At 47.4% G+C, this 23,577-nt stretch overlaps 2 protein-coding genes across 12 annotated transcripts in view; one reads left to right on the top strand and one right to left on the bottom strand.

The window, feature by feature from the left end:
• NUP214 (nucleoporin 214) overlaps positions 1–18,013 on the top strand; it is a 109,614-nt gene extending 91,601 nt beyond the window's left edge. For 4 of the 6 annotated variants that reach the window (XM_030919319.1, XM_010360958.2, XM_030919318.1 and 1 more), the window contains exons 32-36: positions 5,736–5,888; positions 11,105–11,276; positions 13,589–13,728; positions 15,633–15,657; positions 16,804–18,013. In XM_030919319.1, coding sequence (XP_030775179.1) covers positions 5,736–5,888; positions 11,105–11,276; positions 13,589–13,728; positions 15,633–15,657; positions 16,804–16,837 — 524 coding nt within the window. In that variant the 3' untranslated portion in view covers positions 16,838–18,013. Of the gene's footprint in view, positions 1–5,735; positions 5,889–11,104; positions 11,277–13,588; positions 13,729–15,632; positions 15,662–16,803 lie in introns of those variants that run through there. The other 2 variants (XM_010360957.2, XM_030919317.1) reach the window with 2 other exon arrangements.
• LOC115893912 overlaps positions 726–23,577 on the bottom strand; it is a 40,432-nt gene continuing 17,580 nt past the window's right edge. The window contains exons 3-4 of one of the 6 annotated variants that reach the window (XR_004053935.1): positions 7,585–7,639; positions 726–872 (exon numbers count right to left, since the gene is read on the bottom strand). Coding sequence is in view for 2 of the 6 variants with exons in the window: in XM_030919320.1 (XP_030775180.1) it covers positions 21,926–22,636 (711 nt within the window). In the remaining 4 variants the exon portion in view is untranslated. Of the gene's footprint in view, positions 873–7,584; positions 7,640–21,147; positions 23,425–23,577 lie in introns of those variants that run through there. The other 5 variants (XR_004053933.1, XR_004053932.1, XR_004053934.1 and 2 more) reach the window with 5 other exon arrangements.

The following is a 23,577-nucleotide window of genomic DNA, read 5'->3' as shown; positions in this document are numbered from 1 at the left end:
TTAGCAAAACTTTCTATCCTGATTTGCCCTTCTAAATTCCTAAATCAAAAACTAGTCATTTTTTTTAGTTCAGCCTGGGCAACACAGCAAGACCCCATCTCAAAAACCAAACAAACAAAAACCTAGTTTTTTTGTTGTCACTGTCCACTCCACTAATACATAAGGAAAGATTACTTGTCAAGAGACACATACCTTTTAATTCGTGAAATTACATAATCAGAAGTTTTTGTTCTTTAGGTTTCAGTTGGCCAGGAGGGATTTAGAATTCTGAATCTTAGAAATCAAGTCTAGTAGTTTTCAAAAACCATTTTTGCCAATGAATTCTTAAGTAGCATCCTGACAAGGAAAAACAAAAGTAGGTTCATGCTGAAGCAGGGGTCAAGAACTCCAAGACACACAGCTGGCTGGCACCACACGACTGTGAGGCTCCATAGCACATACTTTGAAAACATCGTCCTTTTATGGCTCTTCATTTTCCATTGAGGAAACAAGCCCAGAATGCTGAGGTCACAGAGCGAGAAAGTCACAGATGCAGAGCTCAGCTAGACTGTATGTCACATGCCAAACACAGAATCTGGCACAGAATAGACACTAACATGCTCCACTACAGTTAGAAATGTGGGTTTATCCCAGAGTTAAGGTATCATATGTGAGGTTGTGTTACTGGCCAATTTTGTTGAAAGTTAAATGTGTCATATCCCTATAAATTTACTCATTTACTCATTCATTTACTCATCTCTAATGCCATGGCTCTTGACCGTCAAGGAGTTGCCTTTTGTCAGTGGCTGGCTGCAGCTGGTTTGCACGGACACAGGAGGGCCAGCCATGCACATCTTCCCAGTTGCTCGTTTGGTGACATCGTGTGGGGTAGCCTGAAATTAGCCATTGTAGAGTATTGATATCATGGAAATCAGAAAACCCTACAAACCAGGACTCCCCAGCCTGTCAAACATTACTGGCTAATTCTTTTAATTCTGGTTTAAAATAAACACATAACTATTCTTGATACCAGATAACCCATTAGTCTTCATCTTCTAAATGTTGGCTGTTAACTATAAACCAACAATTTACATGTGTGCCTAAGGGAAGTTTAAGTGATTTTAAGGAGTTGAGGAAACACTTAACATTATATTATTTTTAAAAACTAAGTATATGATTTTATTTCAACAGTTTTTGGGGGTACTAAGTGTATGATTCGATAATGAAAGGGACAGGAATTTTTTTAACCCTGAGAGCCACCAAGTACAGGATAAGAGGAAGGAACAGTGGAGAAGGAAGAGCTGGGAGTCGTCTGGGGAAAGTCATTGTCCTCACCATAGTACTCAGGATACTTTCTGCAGAATTATCAGTGACAGCCTCTTTCTCCTTAGGTGGCTCTGCATCATTTGATGCTTTGAGCACCACTTCTTTCCTGGACTGTATGAACTGATTCTCCTGGTTCCTTCTGCCTTTCAAACAGTTCTTCCTCTGCTCCTCTTCTTTTCTCTACATTCTCTCCTTCCCCCACACCAACCCCCTCACTCCCCACCCCATTTTGCTATGGGGCATTCCCCATGGTCCTCTGGTTCATCACAATCTTCTTCTCCCTTCCCCCTGGCTCTTCCATTGTGATCTAAAAATCCATGCCAAACTGAGTCTTAAGACTGCATTTATTTTGCCCCTTTTCCTACTCGAAACCCTTGGACAGCTTCCCACTGACTATAGGATAAAGTCCAAACAAACTTGAAACTGGAATTCAGGGCCCTCCTTGAGCTGGCCCCAAAGTGCCTTTCTGACTGTACTCAGTTCCCCAGGATGTTCCTTCTGGTTTGGCCAGTTTGTCTGCTTGCTGTCCACACAGCATCCCTCCCTCACTTCCTCCAGGTTCACATGGCATCCTGCACCCACCTTCTGAGCCTGTCCTTCTTTTTAAGGATGAATGCGAGGCTGTTACTGTGTGCAGTGCACCTTTGCCCGAGGGTCATTCAGGCCCATCATGATTGCTCCCTCTCTGGAAATCCTGCGGCCCTTGGATTTCATCACTACACAAACCATCAAGCAGAAAGAAACCAGCCTTTATAAATCACTCACTGTGTGCCAGAAGCTCAATGCACGTGAGCTAACCACTTCTTACAACGGTGCTTTTAGATGTGGCTGTCCCCATTTCACTAATAGGAAAATCAGGTCCAAGAGGAGATATAGACTGCAGAAGCTGCACAGCTATTCAGTGGCATAGCCAGGATTTAGTCCAGATGCTTTTCCCGAGCTCTGATGGGCCATGTTTACATAACGTCTCCCAGGTATGCCTTTTTGGGCAACACTTATGCATGGAAAAGACCCCATTATAGAGAATTATTTGAGCAGTTCTCTTTGTGACATTTATGCCCTGGGCTGCTTAGCCCTGAAACTGCCCACTGTACCCCTGAGACATCATGAGAACTATAACAATGACCAGGAGAGACAAGCTGAGAACACCAGTGCTTGGAGTTGGCATGTTCTGTATCCAGAAGCTCAAAGCTTGCAAGAAGGGCTTCTCTCTGTCATTCCCATAGACTCTACTAAAGAAAACCTGTGAACTCATGGGGTCATCTAAAAGTCACCACCACTGTGGATTGTTACCCATAAGGACCTGTTGCCTCCTTGAGTATTGTCCTGAGGACACTCTGTAGGGCCATTCCCAGCACATTCTTTCTGTTTAGGGTCCTGAAAGACATATTTGTCTTGTCAGGAGATGAAGAAACCATTTGATGATGATCATGTGGGTTCACGGGTCCCTCTACAACTGTTCTTGAAGAAAACATCTTGGAAAGTATCCTGGGCAAGAGCTTCTTGAGAGACCCCTTCGGAGTGTGCATTGCAGTCTTGTTCAGTGACTTTAGACCTGCGGGATGAAATGGGGTCTGGTCTGGTTCTCTTTGTGTCAAATTTAATTACTATTCAGTTTATATTAAGTATAATTTAAATCAGATTGGCTCAGGCACGCATATTGGATTATGCTAGTGTTTTTGCCAAATAAAAGACCAAAGAGGATCCATGTTTTGCCAGCAGGGCAGAAGCCCAGAGCAGATGCCAGTCTTACCTGTACTCGGCACCCCTAAAGTGTCAGTCACAGATGGCTATGCAAAGACAAACTTGTTTTTTTTACTGGATAGTTTATTTACAAATCAAAAAGAATCTTCTATAGTGAAATATTGTTCTGTTCGCCAAGATATTCTCTTTTGGTAATATGAGAATATGGTAACGTATTTTCAAAAGCTAGAGATTGTGTTATTTTGGAACCATTAGGAGAAAACCAAGAAACACATTGTTGACATTAGAAACAGTCGCAGTCATTATTTTATGCTACTATGTTTAAGAGCAGTTTAAATCAATGGTAAAATGTCTCAACATGCAGAGCTCCTGGAGAGACTAAATGAGAGTGATTACAGCTTTAATGGTGTCATTCTTGGGATCTTTTAAAAATGAAAAGGATTTCATTATCTCCTGCTGACCTGCTGAGTGTCTTACTAGCTGAAGTGTGATTGAGATGTGGAAGGAGGAGGCTGAAGGAACAGAGAAGGGCAGCAGCCTTTTCTGAGGGTCCACAACATATCACACTAGTGCCCTGTGTGCATCATGTTATCTTCCCAGCATCCCTTGCAGAGTCAGAATTGCTGTCCTGTTCTATGTGTGGGGAAACTGGAACTTAGTTAAGTTCTTGCCCAGGGTCATACAGCTATTAGGTAATCTCACCCGGGTCTGACTGCAAACTTCACTGCTTGTTCCACTGTGATATGCCGTAAAGATTTTAAAGTCAAAGAGTTTTAAATAGAGAAAAAGATAAAAAAGCCCAAAGATTTCTAAATGATCTCTGACTTCCCACCACTATCCCAGTAAAATCATTTCACCTCTCATTTCATATGGTTGTACCAAATTTCTCCAAGAGGATTCAACCCCAGTCTTGCCTTTGAATTTGTTTGCTATTTGAATTTTGCATTGCTAGCACTAACAAAGTGCAAAATTGCAGCCCTCTGTTCTTGAAATACGAAGTAAACGGAATGGCTGAGAAGCCTGTTTTTCATCTCCAGTGTCAAATGTACTGCCATTGAAGGAATCAAACTTAACTTTGGGCTAGCTCAATAAGGGGAAGGTCAAACTGCTCAGGAGGCCGTTTTGTGGGACTCCATCAAGGGATAAATTATCCTGTGGTACCGAGTTATGAGGGTGATACAAAGGGATTTCTTAACCACCCAGCTGCCAATGCCTGACATACCCGACATGTGGGTCCTTAGCCAAGCTCTCAAATTGTCAGCTGTGTTTTTCTAGGGCAGTGACCATAATGTGATGGGCCAAGTCATATTGTATTACTGGTGCCTGGAAATTTGAGGTGACTGGGTCCCAAAGTGAGGCCACTCACTTCCTGGATTGTGGATTAAGAGCATTGCATCTGGATGTATTAACCGTGTTGGCTCTCCTGTTAGGGTCGGTTTGTAGGAGCACAAGTTGAGAGACCTGAGGAGGTGACAGGTTAATGGGGGGGGGCACCCCTTCCAACAGCTCAACTTTGAAAATGATGTTAAGTGCTCCCCCTCCTCCAGTCCTCTCATTTCACCTTCCCTGTGAACACCTGACTGGCTTAGGGAGAGACTGGTCCTTTATTACCCACCCAGTGATTACCCAGAGCATACGCTGTGCATCCCATTTATGCCTTGTGTCTTTGGGCATCCACTCCACTTCAGGATAGTTTCTCCCTGCCTTGTGGGCATATATTTAATAAAACACCCGTCCAGACGTGGTAGGAAATGTGAGTTATTCCTTCCCTTCCCACCAATCCCCCTCCCCCCCCCCCAAAAAAAGTCTGAAAACTCTGACATATCCTATGCTGTATTTGAGTGACAGCTTCTGTGTATGTAGACTTTGGCTATTTATTGTCTGTCAGGTTTGCATTTCTTGTAACAGGTGAAAAAAAATTCTCAGCCATCTTGGTTTTTAGTAGTTTCTTTTTTTCCTTTAATTCTTGGAGTGAATTCAGTGCATAGTTGAGAGAGGGCGAATGACCCCCTAGATAAGTATCTAAAAGGTCAAGGGCTTCATTAAACCTCTTAGAGGAAATCTGACTGGAAGTCTTGCTAGCCTCTTTCACATTCTTCAAACCATCCCTATATCCCCTTGGATCAAAGATAGGAGCACCATGATTTTTCTCATTTCACTGCCATTCTCTGAGCAGCTCGGGCAGCCATAAGCATGCTGAACTTGACTATAAAAGCACTAAGTAAGTGCTAGGAGCCCTTATGCCTGGTTTGGATTTGTTCTAACTTTAATTTCCCTAGTTTGACAAAATTTGAAGTTGGTCTTGGTGTGAAGAAACCAATCAAAGCAAACCCTTTCTTCAGAAGAAAGCAGCCTGTGGGGTTGAGCCGTGGCCTCCATTGCTGGGCAGTCCTAACACCTGCGGGAGCACGCCGTGAGCTTCTGCAAAGGAGCCTCTTCAGTGGGGCCTCTCACTGCTCCTTTATTTTGTGCCTGTAGAATCATGCCAGGAAATCCTGAGCCTGGGTGCCAGAATGATTAAAAACTTCCCAGCAAGGTGCTTGAAAATCAGAGAAAGTGCCTGTCGCTCTGTCGCTCCATCGCTCCGCTCCCTTGGGTTCTAGGCAGCTTGTCACTCCCATCTTCCCAAACACCCAACTGATGTTTTTTTCTTTGTTCTGAGAAGCAGGTAAAGACATTTCTCTCCCTCTGACCTCCCTCATGTCTTCATCTCTTCGTCTCTTCAGATACCTCTAACCTATTTGGAAACAGTGGGGCCAAGACATTTGGTGGATTTGCCAGCTCGTCGTTTGGAGAGCAGAAACCCACTGGCACTTTCAGCTCTGGAGGAGGAAGTGTGGCATCCCAAGGCTTTGGGTTTTCCTCTCCAAACAAAACAGGTATTCCTATGTCTATTTGTTATGGTTATCTTTATATGCATATTTGTTTATGCGTAGATATCTGGAAGGAGACATCTCTAGGGTGGTTATCTCAAGAGAATAGGATTGGAGTAAAGAAGTTAACTGTTTCCTCCACTTCGTATTTACTGAGTATCTGCTACATTCCTAACATCATTCCAGGTCTTCCAAAACATGTTTAAAAGCAAAGAACGCAAGTAATGCAACCTTTTTTGTGTGTGTGTGTGTGTGTGAGATGGGGTCTAAATCTGTCGCCAGGCTGGAGTGCAATGGTGCAATCTCGGCTAACAGCAACCTCCGACTCCCTGGTTCAAGCAATTCTTCTGCCTCAGCCTCCCTAGTAGCTGGGATTACAGGCATGTGCCACCATACCCAGCTAATTTTTGTATTTTTAGTAGAGACAAGGTTTCACCATGTTGGCCAGGCTGGTCTCCATCTCTTGACCTCGTGATCTGCCCACCTCGGCCTCCCAAAGTGCTGGGATTACAGGGTGAGCCACCGTGCCCAGCCGTAATGCAACTCTTTAGAGAACACAGAGTCTTCTTGGGAAGAAAACATTGTAAATATTTTAAAGCTGCAGAATAACCAAAGTAAAGGAACACATAAGGAAATGATAATTAAAGTATCAACAGGAAAGCGTCCTGAGTCATGGATTTGTTGGGATGCCCATTATTTGTAAGGGTCAAAGCAGATTATCTGTTTAACTTCTCATCTGTATATTACTTTCCCCTCTTTCACAAATCAGTTTTTTTTTTTTTTTTTTTTTTTTTTTTTTTGAGATGGAGTCTGGCTCTGTCGCCCGGGCTGGAGTGCAGTGGCACGATCTCGGCTCACTGCAACCTCTGCCTCCCAGCTTCATGCCATTCTCCTGCCTCAGCCTCCCAAGTAGCTGGGACTACAGGCGCCCGCCACCACGCCCGGCTAATTTTTTGTATTTTTAATAGAGATGGCGTTTCACCATGTTAGCCAGGATGGTCCCGATCTCCTGACCTCGTGATCCCCTCACCTTGGCCTCCCAAAGTGCTGGGATTACAGGTGTGAGCCACCACTCCTGGCCCCCAGATCCCTTTATTTTTAATTGAAGTATATATGTATCCACAATCCACATAGCATAAGTACATAGCTGAATTAATTTTCATAGTTGACACCCATGTAAACAAGGAAAAGGAACATTATTTGCACTACTTTTTATCCCAGCATTACTATTAAAGTATACATTTATATAAACTATATGCCTTTTTATAATCATGTATGATGTATTTATAACTAAAAATTTTTAAAGAACAATATATGTTTAGATCTGAAAACATGTACTTCATTTCTGTCATCTATCTCTCCATTCTGTTTCTGTCTCTGAGATCTGCGGAGAGTCTGCACTCCTGTCCTTGTTGATGGAAAGTTGTGTGAAAAGAATTTTTTTTAAGACGGGGGGTCCAGGGTAGGCTGTTTGAGCAAGCAGCTTTTGAAAGCAAACTCCCCGTGGGTAAGTGGGCAGGACACTTGGCCCTCGTATGTATAGGATGCTCTGAAATATGCTAATTCCAGAGGAAGGATCCAACCTCAGGACTAGATGCATCGGTGGCTCTGACTTGGGAGTAAGGCTGCCCCAAATTAATACATGGAGTCTCATGTGTAAAGCCTAAAGTGCTGTAGTTTCCAAATCCACTGTGCACCTTACCTCAGACTGTGACTCAGGTAGCTTAGTCCTTGGTTGCTAGTTGTTAATACTGCTCCTAGAAATTAAAACAGAATATTCTGAAATGCGCTTCGCAGCTTTCTTTTTGCCACACACACAGTGCATTATTTAAAAATGAAAGGGCCACAAGGCTTTTATCCCAGTTAGAAAGGCACATCGTGAACATTTCAACTGGGGAATATTAGTTCATCGATCATCAAGACTTTTTATGTTTTTAGGAGACTGATAATGTTTTCTTTGACTCTTATGGTTTTCCTATATATGGTTCTTTATCCTGGGATTATGTCCCCATTGATTTGGAAATCTGACCTTTGAAATTGCACCTGTAATCCCAGCAGTTTGGGAGGCTGAGGTGAGAGGATCACTTGAGCCCAGAAGTTCAAGACCAACCTGGGCAGCATAGTGAGACCCTTATCTCTAAAAGAAAAAAGGAAAATCACACCTAATTCAGACACTGGTTACAGTGGCTCACACCTGTAATCCCAGCACTTTGGGAGGCCAAGGAAGACAGATCACTTGAGTCCAGGAGTTTGAAACCAGCCTGGGTAACATGGCAAAAACCCATCTCTACAAAAAAAAAAAAAAAAAGGCAAAAATAAGCCAGACACAGTGGTGCATGCCTGTAGTCCCAGCTCCTCAGGAGACTGAGGTGGGAGGATCAGTTGATCCTGGGAGGCAGAGATTGTAGTGAGCCAAGGTTATGCCACTGCACTTCATCCTGGGCAACAGAGCAAGACTCTGTCTCAAAAAAAGAAAGAAAATCTGACCTTTTTATTTGTCCGGTCTTAGAGAAAATATATCCCCCAACTTTTCATAGTATGTATTTACTTGCCCCATGAAACTGTAATACTTAGATTGAGGACTCAAATAGAGAAAAATTATCTTTCAGATACATAAGATGAATGAACTAGTAACCATAAACATCAAAGTGAGGGCAGGGGAAAGACCATTCCCCCTCATGTTTCAGGGACTTCATCTCTCTGCAGCCGAACTCGTATTGGTTCTGGGAGAGCTTTTTCTGTCGAAAGAGGGGACTGGAAGTCCCGAGTAGAAGGAAGGGCTGTTGTGAATGGAGGAACTGCCTTCCTGCGCAGGCATCGGGGCAGTCACTTTTTGCTGTAAGAGAGATTTTAAGTTGATGATTTGGATGGGTCTTTGAAAAATTCCAAAAGTGTCTATCCTCCCTTCTATAAAATTGCATTAGAAAATAATCCTGCTGGAGGTCATCCAGGGAGAGGACAGGAGGAAGGTGGGATGCACTGAAGATGGCCTTGCTGTCCTGCCCACCATGGCCAGTGGTCTACACCCTGCTCTCTCGCTCAAGTGTTAGATTTGGAGGGAGGCAGGCAGGGGATGAACGATGGGAAGATGACAGGTGGGCGTTTGAGTCGCACAGACCTTGTTCCAGTCCCAGCTCTAGCACCCACCAGCTGGCTAAAGTTTGGACAAGTGGCATATTCTCTAAGTCTCAGTTTCCTCCCCTGTGATGTAAGGATCCCAGGTTTATTGGGAGGATTTAAGAGAACTGCTGTGAAGCACCTGGCATAGAGTGGGCCCTCAATAAATCAGAAAGTTTATCATCATTGATTATTAGAAAATTTATATTTCTTCTGGAGAAGAAATTTATGAAAATACGGCGACTGATAAAATCGAACCCCTCCTGCCATCAGGAGGGAGTTGCCTGTTTAAGCCAGAGTGACTGTTTTCTTCCTGTGTAATTTGGCTGTGACCCAGGTGTGTTGTTTGGGGGCTTTTTCTCTCTGTGTATATTTAACCGCCACCCCTCCCCTGTCCAGTGTATTTTCTGTGTCATCATGACTTCCTATTTTTCACTCACCTTCCACCAAGAAGTCTAAGCAATATTGAATACAAGGCACCAGATAAAGCCCTGCATATCTAGGAAGAAAGTGTAACTAGATCTGTGATCAGTCTTAAATAATTCAACTGTAAGGGTTTTTTAGCACTTTTTTTTTCCAGTCTGTTATATTTATAACCCAACAGTCTCTATTATCATGGCTTGGAATTTCACTCAAGGTTTTAAAATGCGGAATGTTAACCCAAACATGAGCCTTAGCAAAAAAGTATCTTCTCAGTTGTGCCGCCTACCACTATTAATGGCAAAAAGGCACATGAGTGTATCACAAAATAACCGTTAACTGAGAAATTCAGCTGACAACTTTTCATACCCAGGATTTGATCTTTCCTGATTCAGACAGCAGAATCTTGTGTTGTGATTACATAAACAATAAGAAGTCTAGATTTCATCCCTCTAACAATAGATTCACTTTCTGAAAGGGGAGAAAAGGCTTGTCGCTAAGCCACCATTACTCTCGCCAGCACGCAGTTCATAGGCCAACACTCACTTTAAGAAGTACTACCCTTTAGAGAGTGCTCCCAGTTAGAGCACATTTCTTACGCCATTCTATTCCGTTCATTCCAGAAGACACTCACTGAGTGTCTGTTCTAATACTTTCGAATGATTTCAGCAGTGTCTTGGAAGTTTGGGAACCGGCATCAGGAATAGCTCAGGGGAGGATGTTTTGTCTTCCCGCCGGACAGGCATCACCAGCAATCAGAGTAGGGTGCCCCATGTGTGACCTCACCCTTGTCTGTGTGGCCACCTGTGTGGTGCTGCCCTCTGGCAGCCTGAGCTCCCTGGGCAGCAGTGTTGGCAACTTGCAGAAGGCATCTGAACTCTAGGGCTGTCCTCACTGTTGACTTACTATTTTATTAGATTTATACAGCAGCCTACCTCCAAAGAAGACATTTGGTGTGTTTTTTCATTGAGAAGTAATTCCAAACTGCAGGAAAAAAGCATTAAAAAAAAAAAAAAAAAAAAAAAAAAAAAAAAAACCTTCTCCACTGAGCGAGAGAAAGGGAGACTCCGACGAGAGACGTAGGAGCCATCAGGCTGTAAATAAATAAGAAGCACCTGGCTGGGCGCCATGTGCACGTCTGTCTCTGCTATGACCCAATTCAGGAATTCTCCCTGAGAGGGGATTTTGAGCCTCTGATTTTATAATTTGGGTTTCTGTGAAGCTAGATGTCTTGCATGCGTACTGATAAGTAATATAGTTTGTCATCTTTTTGACAGCTGGGTAGGGATTGGAGTTTTCGAGAGTGGTTTTTCACTCCAAACAGCTCAGAGGACCTGCGAGGGTGGGAGGTGCACCGAGTGGGCTCTCGGAGGTCTGCTCACACGGCTTCACACTGACTTCACAGGGTTTGCAGGAGCTCTCCTGAGTGAACCCCAGAGCCCTCTGATAGAAATGGAGGGGGGTGGTTTGCTTTGAGGGCTTTTGTTTTGTTGTTTTCAGTACTATTTTCTTGATAGAAGGGCAGGGGGGTGTTGCTCTTCAGTTCTTGCATTTGAATTGCTGACATCCTCTTTTCCCTTTTTTTCTAACTATTTTGATTTGGTTTATCATTGCTCAATGTCTTCTCTTCCTGTCTCCTCCTTTCTTTCTCCCTATTTCTGTTTGTTTGCCTCTGTTTTGCTCAGGTGGCTTCGGTGCTGCTCCAGTGTTTGGCAGCCCTCCTACTTTTGGGGGATCCCCTGGGTTTGGAGGGGTGCCAGCATTCGGTTCAGCCCCAGCCTTTACAAGCCCTCTGGGCTCGACGGGAGGCAAAGTGTTCGGAGAGGGTACTGCGGCTGCCAGCGCAGGAGGATTCGGGTAAGCCCCCTGGGGAGGGCCCTTGGGAACCCACATGCCAGTCAAAAAGCACTAGGGGCCTATACTCGTGCTCTGAAAAGAAATTTGACCATGAGCTGAAGGCCCCTCCCTTGAAATTGGTGAACAACTCCCTCAAGGATTCCTGTTCCTCTCCAGGGTAAGACTCATTTCTTTTAAGCCAGGCTTTGTTGAATTCATGGGTGGACCTCAGCTGTGTTGCTGTTCCCTGGTATGAGAAATGCTGGTCATCAGAGCCCCTGTTCTCCTGCTGGGGCTAAAGGAAGGCACCAGCCCTGCCTTAACTACTGCTTTGTAGCCAAGAGGGACCCCCTTGTGGAGCTTCTGTTAGGAAGTCCTCAATGAATGGTTTCCACCAGATTCTTTCATCTTGGGATTATTCTGTGTTAGACCCATTGTCCTTGAACAAACAACTCCCTGTGTCCCCTGCTCCCCTGCAAGCCCCCACAGTGAGTGTTCAGTTCCACAGGTGCCCCCATGGGAAGATCCTGGATGATCAGGGATTTCGAAGCTGCTCCCATTGCCTCGTGTGCGTCTGCACTGGAAAAGGCCATGTTAGGGAGTTGCATTTAAGGGCAGAATTTCAGTCTGGTTGCCAAAACCCCAAGGGAAAAAAATCTTCACCACACCACAACATCCTAATTTAAAAATTATACATGGGGTGACTACCAAGTCTGTCGTTCAAAGGAGGTGTTGATGCCTGAAAGTTCTAAAATGCCTCTCACCACGGTACTGGGCTCAACATGAGCTGAAGACTTGGGGGAGGGGAGATGATTTTGTCTAGGGGAATTGTAGAGATACTTGGGATCTGAGTCTTGGCAAGCTAACAGCATCTTTATCTTGAAAATAAACTATAGTATGTTCTTACTCACACCCTTTCCCTCCATGCAAGATGCTGGAGCGCAGCAGCAAGAGTGAGGGTTGGCCTGCTGCTTCTCCTGTTTCACAGGGAGACTAATGCCTTAGGTTTGCCCTCAGGAAACCCCAAGAATTAAAGTTAAGGAAAGCTTGGAAAGGACAGTTAGAGACCCACTTAGGCTGGTATTCTCAGAGGTCTTAATGGACGCTGTTCTCTGCAGTGATGACCTAGCACATAGTACCACAGAGTTGGTGGAAGGTTTGGGTTGACTGGGTATCTTGAGAATTGATTTATTTATTTGAAACCAGCTGTTTTCTTTACTAGTAGAAAAGTATCATATTCTGCTTTGGGGCAGCTCTCACACAAATCCTGATTGGCTGGTTAGTCAGTCCTAAAAAGGGTTAATACCAGGTCAGTTATTAAATCTCCATAAAAGCCCATTACCTTCTTCCAGGTCCCTGGCCATGAGCCTATCTCCTACCCTGAAGGGCAGGCTTCTGAGAAGGGCAGGCTGTTGCTGATGAGGCCCAAGGCAGGAGGAGGAAGGGAGCAGATGCTCCTGGGAGAAAGTCCAATGAGAGCAGATCCCTTGGCCACCTTTGTATGGAAAGAGCCTTGACCTCACCATTAAAAGTGAATAGAATGGTGGGAAGGGGGAGTTTTAGATACTTTTTCTTGCTTTGAGGTTGACTCTTGCCCCAGGTGCTGCCCCTTCTCCAAGAAACCACTGATCTATTTCCCTCACCTAGTCACCTCCAGACCCCAGAAGCTCTCGCCAACCCAGCTGAATTCCTCTGCAAATGATTCAGGGGGCTCTGGTAGACCACACAGTGCCCCCTTCTGTGCTGGACCGTATCTGGAGGGAGGACTGAGCGAGGGTGCACAGGGGATTGTCTCCAGGTGGGGCCTGCAGGGGAAAGAAAATGGTAGCCACTTTTACATTGTTTTGGATAGTAATTATTGATTGAGGAAACAAATACAAAATCCTGAATGAAACGACTTGGAAAAAGTAAATAGAATCAAGATCCCAAGAGGAGCTGAAGATAAATAAATGGGAGCAGGCTGTGGGGGAATGGTCGGTAAGTGAGAAATGCTAAGATGATAGAATACAGCTTCACGATTGTTGGAGGTAGAGCAGGAAATGTGTACTACATAGTTCCCGAATGCCCTGGTGTTCTGATAGGGGATGGAAACCGGAACACTGGCCAGGTTGGATTCGTACTGTAGTCCTGCCGCTTTTCTTCCCAGAGCAGAGAGAAAAGTTGGCCCTGGACGACAGCTCGATCTCTCTAAAAGGCTGCTAGTTAGGCCCAGCCTGTCACCCTGGATCATGTGTATCATGTATATTGAGATTTACGGCAGGGGGCTGAGGCTTGCAGATGGCCGAGTGGTGAGAGGCCCCACTGACCTCGGTCTGTTTCTCACTGGAGCGCAGGTTTGGGAGCAGCAGCAACACCACATCCTTCGGCACACTGGCGAGTCAGAATGCCCCCACTTTCGGATCACTGTCCCAACAGACTTCTGGTTTTGGGACCCAGAGTAGCGGATTCTCTGGTTTTGGATCAGGCACAGGAGGTAAGCTGCCACAAGTTCTCCCTGCACAAGCACAATGGGTCCCTCTTGCCTTCTCCCCCCAAAGAAATGAGTATGTTTTACCTGACCAGTCTGTTTAGTATTTTAAAAGCTGACCAGGCACATGGCTCACGCCTGTAATCCCAGCACTTTGGCAAGGCGGGAGGATCTCTTGAGCCCAGGAGTTTGAGACTAGCATGGGCAACATGGCAAGACCCCATTCTCTACAAAAAATTTTAAAATTGGCCAGACATGGTGGCACACACCTGTGGTCCCAGCTACTCAGGAGGCTGAAGCAGGAGGATCACTGGAGCCCGAGAGGTCGAGACTGCAGTGAACTGTGATTGTACCACTGCACTCCAGCCTGGGTGACAGAATGAGACCCTGTCTCAAAATAAATAAATACATAACATACTGAAAGTGGTTGAAAAAAAAATTTTTTTTTTTTGAGACGGACTCTCGCTCTGTTGCCCAGGCTGGAGTGCAGTGGCGTGATCTCGGCTCACTGTAAACTCCACCTCCCGGGTTCACGCCATTCTCCTGCCTCAGCCTTCTGAGTAGCTGGGACTACAGGCGCCCGCCACCACGCCCGGCTAATGTTTTGTATTTTTAGTAGAGACGGAGTTTCACTGGGTTGGCCAGGGTGGTCTCTATCTCCTGACCTCATGATCCACCCACCTCAACCTCCCAAAGTGCTGGGATTACAGGCGTGAGCCACCGCACCCAGCCGAATATATATATATATATATCGTACTGATGAAGAAATATATATATTTTTTAGGTTTTAGTTAGACTTAGAACATTGTGTCATTTCTTACCAAAGAAATTACTGTGTTTGGCCGGGCGCGGTGGCTCAAGCCTGTAATCCCAGCACTTTGGGAGGCCGAGACGGGCGGATCACGAGGTCAGGAGATCGAGACCATCCTGGCTAATACGGTGAAACCCCGTCTCTACTAAAAAATACAAAAAACTAGCCGGGCGACAAGGCGGGCGCCTGTAGTCCCAGCTACTCGGGAGGCTGAGACAGGAGAATGGCGTAAACCCGGGAGGCGGAGCTTGCAGTGAGCTGAGAGCCGGCCACTGCACTCCAGCCTGGGCGGCAGAGCAAGACTCCGTCTCAAAAAAAAAAAAAAAAAAAAAAAAAAAAAAAAAAAAAAGAAATTACTGTGTTTATTTCCTCTCAGGATTTGAGAGGCCCAACATAATGGTCTTACTAGGCCTTGGTTTAAAAATCTAAGCCAACAGACTCAAAAAAAAAAGAAAAGAAAGACGTAGAAACTTCACAGAACATCTCGCATTTGTGTAACACTCTGCTTCTTCAGATGGCAGAATATGTGTCTTCCATTTTGTTCTTGCAGTAAACTGACGAGGCACAGAATTTAGGTATCATTACAATCGTACCAATGAAGAAACAAACTCCAAGGAACTAAGTGATTTGCCTAGAGTCAGTTAGCAGCAGAACCAGGCCTAGAATCTTGCTTCTCTGGCCCTCAAAAAGAAGAGGAACCAAATGGATGGAAAAACAACCACAGCAAAAAAAAAAAAAAAAAAAAGTTTTCTTAATGAAATGAATCTGTGTGGTCCAGCGCAGTTGAGAGAGAGGCCAAACCAGAGACCCTCTGCCTACAGCTGGGGCCGGGGAGGGAGGAAGAACCTAAAACACCAAGAAGAAAACTCATGAAAAGTAAAGGATTTCTTCTGCCTTCTGGGGGATCTGAGCAGCTCCAGAGGACAAACTCAGAATAAAGGGGCTTCTGCCTGTACCTTTCCTGCCTTCCTGTAGGTGGGGGAGGCACGGAGGGCTTCCCATGAATGAGAAGCACAGGAGGGCAGGCACTTAGCATGGGGACCACCTTCGTCTTTTGAGTGGATGTGTGCTTTAACTTCACTCTTCTTCTGCTTTTCAGGCTTCAGCTTTGGATCAAATAACTCGTAAGTATCCCCCTTTTTGAGTCTGACCTTAATTAAAAGCATTAAATAAGGTTGGAATTGTGTGGATCTTGCTGGATTTGTACATTTTTTTTCATTTTTTCCTGTTTTTAGAGTTTGTCCTCCAAGTGTGGGGGTTCAGCAGCAGGGTTTGGGTTTTGTGGACTTGCTCTTCTCTGTAGCAATATGACAGAAGGTGCCAGGCCTCGCCTTCTTAAGAGACATGGTTCAAAGAGAAAAAGAGCAGCCTGCCAGTGAGCTGGGCCTGAGGGCAGCGCTGAGGAGATGCTGCTCCTGACTTCCCTTGGGGGTTTCTCGGAAGCCATGTGCTAACCCCTGGGCTCTGGGCCATCACCAGGTCTCATGTGTTGATCCACCCTCTTTGCTTCTGTGTAGAATTTCATGGCGTTAAAATTCAGTCTTAGCCAGGTGGGTGGTTCATGCCTGTAATCCCAGCACTTTGACAGGCTGAGGTAGGAGGATTGCTTGAGCCCAGGAGTCAAGACCAGCCTGGGCAACATAGTGAGACCCCATCTCTACTAAAAATTTTAAAAATTAGCTGTGCATGCTGGTTCATGCCTGTGGTCCCAGCTACTCCAGAAGCTGAGGTGGGAGGATCACTTGAGCCTGGGAGGTCGAGGCTGCAGTGAGCCAAAATGGTACTGCTACACTCCAGCCTGGGTGACAGCCAGTCCCTATCTCAAAAGGAAAAAAAAAAAAAAAAACTGGACAGGCACGGTGGCTCACACCTGTCATCCTAGCACTTTGGCAGGCCAAGGTGGGCAGATCACTTGAGGTCAGGAGTTTGAGACCAGCCTGGCCAACATGGTGAAACCCTATCTCTACTAAAAATGTATATACATATATAGATACATACACACAAATTAGCCAGGCATGGTGGTGCATGCCTGTAATCCCAGCTACTTGGGAGGCTGAGGCAGAAGAAGTGCTTGAGCCCGAGAGGCGGAGGTTGCAGTGAGCTGAGATCACGCCACTGCACTCCAGCCTGCGCAACAGAGTGAGACTCTATCAAAAAAATAATAATAAAAAATCGGAGTTCTGACCTTTGCACACAGGCAGAGCAGCAGAGCCTGTGACTGCTCTGTGACAGAGCAGCTGACTCCACCACTCTCCTGTGCTTCCTTGCAGGTCTGTGCAGGGTTTTGGTGGCTGGCGAAGCTGAGGGGGTGTCAGCAGGCCCTTCAGTCCCTGGGATCAACTGCATCCTCAGCTGCTTCACCGAGAAATGCTGGAGCAGGCTTCTCAGACCGACGCTGCCATCAGAACACATACACCCAGAAAGAAACAACAGAAACCAAAACTCACGAGACGCGTGATTACTTGTTTTATATTTCACGTTGGGTTTTCCCTGCCACTATTAAACTGTCTGTTTCTGTACAGAATGTATGTGCGTTTTTTCAGATCACAGCCAAGGAGATAGCCCCATTTCTGTGGCTCTGAGAAGCCAGCAGAGCCTCCATCAGCCAGCACTGTGTCTTCAAGGATGGCATCCAAAGTCACCAGCGTCGGGTGTTGGTAAACAGCATCAAATGTGCCATGGTCTCACTTGGACCTAGCGCCCTCCACATAGGGAAGAGGTTGAAGGCTGGTGGGTCGTCTTTTTGAGGCCGAAACTTGGTTATCTCCTCTCCATGTTCTTTTTGCCATTGTGTATCAGGACCATCCAAGGACACACTCTGAGATTGAGAAGAGGCACAGGAAGCCACTCATGCCAGCAGCAGCTGAGTTTCAGAAGCAGCCATAGCGCTCTTCAGTACAATAGTAGCCAGCGTGAGGCAGGACAGTGCTGCCCCTTAGCCGGCCTTGTCCGCTCATCTCCATGTGGCTCTTGGGTGCCGTGTGTCCTACTCCAGAGAGGAGGGACCAGTTGCTTGAGAAGACAGCCTTTATATTCTGTATGTGGCAGTGACATTGGTAGCCACACCTACCCAGTGTCTGCTAACCACAGTGCAGATAGTCCTCGGGTAGACCCAGGAAGTGGGAAGACACTGCTATTGCCAGACAACACTAGCAGAACGGTAGTGGATTTGACAACAGTGTTTGCTAGCACGGCCCAGAGTTCATCACTGCAGTTCTGTTACAGTGCTTCTTTATCTTTAATGCAGTATCTTTGAGGTCTGTAACATCCTAGATAGTTGCCATCAAACAAGGACCGTCTCACATTGAAAACAGATGTAAGACTTTCTCTTTCAGACCCAGAATCTGACAGCGCTTTGGCTTGGGTCATGAGCAGGGGCGAGTTGGGAAGGGATTTTTTTTTTTTTTTTTTTTTTTGAGTTTTACATATTGGCAGGTTGTTTTTTTTTCATGTTTTAATAAAAGTTTGACATGACATTAATTCATCATGTTGCAGAGAGTGTGACCTCCTTGGTTCTGATGGCTTAAGTGGGGACAGTAGACCATGGTGAGGTCTCCACTATGTCACCACCTGTCTGATGGTCCCCATCTTGCCTGTGCCCCAGCATCACCTGCAGAGTTCTTTGTCAAGTACACATTCCCAGCCTCCATCCTGGGGACTCTGGCTCCAGAAGACTCAGATAGAGGCTGGACACCCACCTGGCTTTGTTTTTGGTGATTTCTTAAGCTCGCAAGAAGAGGAATCTCATTGTATAGCACTGTTGGGTTTCAGAAATCCCTCCCTCAACCAGATGCCAGCAGAGCCAAGAGCTGAAATTAGATCCGTGGTGTCTCTGGATGACTGTCACCCTGCACTCTGTGCAGTTAGGAGAGGGAGGGGCTGTCTGTACGGTCCGTTATCTAGGGGCCCTGCCTCTCGCAAAGAGCTGGGGTCTCCAAAAATTTAATGTGTGCCCTTTTTGGTCCTTGTAGAATTGAAGAGCCTGACACCTTCTCCACCCTGTGTTCACAGGAGGCCCTCTCAGCCATGAAGTGGGGGGACAGTCCCCAGTGACATTCACAGCCAGTCACAAGGCATGTTTCTCCCACCTGGGCTCGTGCTAGTTTGTATACAGAGGCCATCTAGAGACAAAGGGACTCAAGCTCTGACAGGAGAGGCTCATGGCAGAGGGCTTAGCTTTAAAGGGAGAGATGTACTCGGAGGCGCTGCAGGCTCCGTTCTGCCGTTGGCTGTCATCCTGCTGACTGGCACCCAGGCCGAGCCAGTCTTCTCCTACCCTTCTGCTTCCCCCTGGACACTCCTTTTTATAAATAGAAATGGTTCGGCCTAAACCCTTGACCTCAAATTCTCTGCGTTGATCCTCCGTTGAGGTGGCATGTGACATCTCTCCATAAGGCACTATCAGCTGTGCTCAGGCAGATAACACCCCCACTCCCTGTCAGGCAGCAGCCCCGGAAGAATGTGCTACAGGCATGTGAGCTCCTCCAAGTTTCTTTTTTGGGTTCGATTACAGTGGTAGATGGCAGGGGTCAGCTCAGCCTGCATCCCCTGACACCCGAGCTGTCGGGATGTCCGGCTGGAATGCACAGTCGCTCCCGCCTGCCCAGGGAGGAGATGGCGGGGCTTGAGCCGCCTCCAAATCAGGACAGGCAAAGAGTCTGGATGATGACAACAAGGGGCCCTAAGGATGCCTACGCAGCCCTTCTGGGGCATGTGCTGCAGTGGCAGGCACAGGCAGTTTCATGTATGTTTCTGTTCTGCTTAACTCAGGAAAGGGGGAAGGCAGACTGCACTAGGTCGTGTTTTGCTTGGCTTTTCCGGACACACATATCCCACTGGTAATTGGTGCTTCAGATGGCAACACAGGGATAGAGGCCAAATTAAGCTCCTCAGGGACAGGTAGAAAGAACCCCAGCTACACAATGACACAATCCCGGCCTCTCATTGGGGCAAAAGTGTGAGTCCTGTGGCACGGTGACGTGGCTAAGCCAGTGGTCCCCTCCACGTGGCCCTGCCTACCTGTGAGTGTCCTGGTGCCTGCTTTCAGCTTTGAGTTCTCTGTGGCAGCCTCTAGAGAGGCTTCTAGGTCAGGTCTCTGGCATTACAGAGGGAGTGGACTGTGCAGGCTGCCCTCACTCTAACCCGCACCAGCTCTGTAACCAGATCGAGGCGCATGGCCTCTATGTCTTGAGAGTTTTTCCCCTCAGCTGTAAAGTAGAATTGGAATACCTGGCTGGCAGGGTGGTGGTTCGGACTAAATGAGGTGTACCAGGCACAAACCTGCTTCCCAGTCTTGGTGATGCTGTTACGCTCACCCACAGGCTCTGGCCTGACATCCGGGTTAAATGGTCCCAAGTTGGTTCCCACTTCGACTTCATCTGGTTTGTGGGGTGGGGACATCTCCCGCCTGGCCTTCAGCCCCCTTATCAAACACAGGACCCCGCTGCTGGGGAGTGGTGGGGCTCTAGTGCAGCACGCAGGCTTTCGTTGGAGATTCTTCATCAGGGCTGGGCTAGGCCTTTGAATCTATTTTTCCTAAAACGGTGATTTCCTAAAGCGAGTGACTCTTGTACAGGTGATCCGCGAACCCCATGGGCCTTCTGCTTTAATCTAAGGACAGTAGCCATAAATACCCACCCAGGGGGCATCTGAAACACAGAACCCAGCTCCCATGAACATGTTGATTTTGCCGTTAATCCAGGCTAAGGGATTTTATCTGAAATGGTTGATAAGAAACACAAGTGCAAATTTAAGCTGCTCTCTGGCACCTGCTCAAAAAAGAAAAACTCTCAAAGTACAAGTGGGCCAAGTCACCTCCTTGCCAGTCAAACACTTTGAGCCCTCCTCTGTGAGTCCCCCTAACAGGAGGAAAGACCTTCCTTGCCCTCATCCCGCCTGGCAGCAGCTCACCCCACTTAGCTTCTGGACTGCCACTTAGTTGTTTATTCTATTTAATTTTTTTTAGACAGAGTCTTGCTCTGTCACCAGGTTGGAGTGCAGTGGTGCAATCTGGGCTCACTGCAACCTCCGCCTCCCAGATTCAAGTGATTCTCCTGCCTCAGCCTCCCTAGTAGCTGGGACTACAGGCGCCCACCACCATGCCCGGCTAATTTTTGTATTTTTAGTAGAGACGGGGTTTTACCATGTTAGCCAGGATGGTCCTGAACTCCTGGGCTCAAGCCATCCGCCCTCCTTGGCTCCCAAAGTGCTGGGATTACAGGCGTGAGCCAGCGCACCTGGCCCCATTTATAATTTCTCTTAGAAGACCTGTCCAGTACTTCTTGATATTTGATTTTTAGCCAACAAAACTGACCCAGTTTCATGCCAGAGATGGGGCTTCTTGCCCGTACTTCCTCTGAGGAAGGCCGTGGAGCACCCTGGCTGGAAGGCAGGGACAGTGGATCTCCCATCATGGGCTGCCAGCCTGTCGAATTCCTGTGTGTGCATCCCCATTGCTCTGCCTCAACATCACTCTCTACTTTTCTCCTGGGGAAAAAAGGAGGAGCAATTGGATGGAGGGTGTATCAACCCCCAAACTTCTGCCGTTTTCAAAATGTCTGCTATGGGAAGTTAGTATTCTGAAAAAAAAAAAAGGTGAGGGCTCTGTGGCCAAATAAGTTGAGGAAGAGTGGATGGAACAAAATTTAGCATCTTTTTATTATAAAAAATACCTTTTTGAGCCTTTAATATGCAAATGTGTTTTGTGAATCAGTAAGAGGAAACAGTCTGCTATTTCCCAAATACGTTTGCCTCAGAACCTTTCTCCTTGGAGCCGGGGTCGTTGGCACTCAGGCTGGGAACCGCTGCCTCGTGGATGTTGCTGGACGGAAGCACAGCTCACTTACTGCTGGTTGTGTTTCTAACACACATTCCTTTTTTAAAATTGCTTTGTAATAGTAACAATTCACTGGATGTTTACAGCATGCCAGGCACTGACTATGCTAAGCACTTCACTGACATTTTCACATTTCACCCTGTGAGCCACATACTATAACCCACAGCTTTCAGAGGAGAAAATGAGGCTGAGCCAGGAAGCGGTTTGCCCAAGTCTCACAAGAGAATGAGGGGCGGAACCGGCACTGGGGCCCAGGCAGTGCCTCCCTCCCACTCCTGCCAGGCCCTGGCTGGCTACCATTGGATCTCCTGATTCTTCTCCAAGATACCTGTTCATTTCCAAAGAAATCCTGCCTGCTGGTGCCAGCAACATTGCTGAACCCCTTACCGACCAACAGACCACCCTGTGAAAACAAGCTGGCCTTGACATCAGTCACAGCAGATACTCTGACACGATGAAGTTACCTGTCCCCTCTGCTTCCTCTCGCCTGTTTGTATCTGTGATCATGATCTGTCTAAAACGGCAGCCCAGGGGGGCTGGACAGAGGCCGGGCCTGTCTAGCTTATGTTGGTGTGAACCACACACAGATGGGGGTTTGCGGGTCCTGATGAGGACGCCAGGGTGGGAGCAGCTGGCTCCACACCCTTCAGCTGTGTCATCTGCCCTTCCTCTGCTGTCTCCTCCAGGGTCTGGCTTTGAGGCTTGCCAGAGTCCCACCAGAGGTCAGGCCACAGGCCCACTGAGGTGGCAGTTGCTGCACTGTTATAAATAGAAGCCCATCCATACCGCAGCCCCTGCCGGCCGGAGATTCTCTGCATTGTTTTTGGGCCTAGATTGCCAGCTGCAGAGGCCACAGGCAGGGGTGGGGGGAGCAAGTGGGCTGTGGATGGAAGGCGGGAGCCCCAGCACATGAGACAAGAGCCGAGCCCGGCCCTGGCTGGAGGTGACCTCACCTTGCTGGTATCTTGGCCCATGAGGGTGCAGAAGCAGCTTTGCTTTGTGGCCCATTGGATGTTGGCTTTCTCCACCTCGCCTAGTGCCTTTCCATCTGGAAGGCTAGAAGGGGACTTGGCTGCCATGCAGCCCTCACAGTGCCTGCAGGCCCTCCTGTCTGGCCCTTCTCCCATCTCCTGCCCCCTCCACGTCTCATCTCCCCGCGGTTCTCCAGGCCCCTCTGCACTTCTCTGCTCCTTAAATGGCCCATTCTCCTCCTCGCCACGGGACCGCTCCATCCTCTGTCCCTTCCTGCTCATCCTGCAGGTCTCCATTTAAGCGCCACCTCCCTCCTGCAGAGCCTTCCTGGTGGGCTGACCCACTCACAGGCACCGGCTGCCTTTGTGTGCTCCTGCACTGCTGCGCTGCTGTTTTGAGGCCTCCATCGCAATTGTAATTGCTCGTGTAGTCCGTGGTTTCATTCATTTATCTAGTCCGTCCCAGCAACGGGCAGCTCCGTGAGGGCAGTGCCAGGACAGAGCAAGAGTCAGGAACTGTTGATAAATGACTCACAGCACGACTTCCTAGAAAGAAGCCAAGACTTGTTCAAAAGCCAGAACCCCGCAGGAGATGACAAGGGGTAGCGAGTATTCAGACAGCTCAAGGGCACAGGGCCAGCTAATGGCACCAGAGCTGCACAGCAAGACCAGGGCTCCCCCACCCTGCCCAGGGGTCCTCTGGGTCTCATCCCAGGAATGCACTAGAGCAGGGCAGCCAGGTGAGTGGTGAAGAGTGCAGACTGGGTGCAGGAGGCCCTGGGGAGGAGGCCATCCTCTGAGACTCACCAGCTGGAGCAAGTCATCCCATCTGCCCCCAGTGAAAATGGGACAGGTGCCGTGTGCCTCATAGGGCAGGGCTTGCACGGGGCTCAGGGCAGAGCCTGGCACAGTCACTGCAGTGCTCACGGTGGCTTCCCTGTCTTTACAGGGAGAGACACAGGCCCCAGCAGACAGACACCAGTGCTCCACGAAGTCTTCCCTGATCCCACAGCTGACCGGCAGCACTCACTTCAGGAATGGGGCTCAGGGACCTCCAAAGGTCCAGCCTGGGTGACAGAGTGAGACTGCCAAAAAAAAAGTATCAAGACAGTAGACATCAGACAAGGACAGTGATCCCCAAGATTCAAGAAACTAATGAACGAGCCATATAATTGCCCCAGTTACCGCCTGGAGAAAGTGTCCAGATCACAGTGCATGGAAGGAGAGCCCACGAGGAG

Source organism: Rhinopithecus roxellana, chromosome 16 (assembly GCF_007565055.1).
Source record: "Rhinopithecus roxellana isolate Shanxi Qingling chromosome 16, ASM756505v1, whole genome shotgun sequence".
Lineage (NCBI taxonomy): Eukaryota > Metazoa > Chordata > Mammalia > Primates > Cercopithecidae > Rhinopithecus > Rhinopithecus roxellana.
This window is presented reverse-complemented; position numbering and strand designations above follow the sequence as displayed.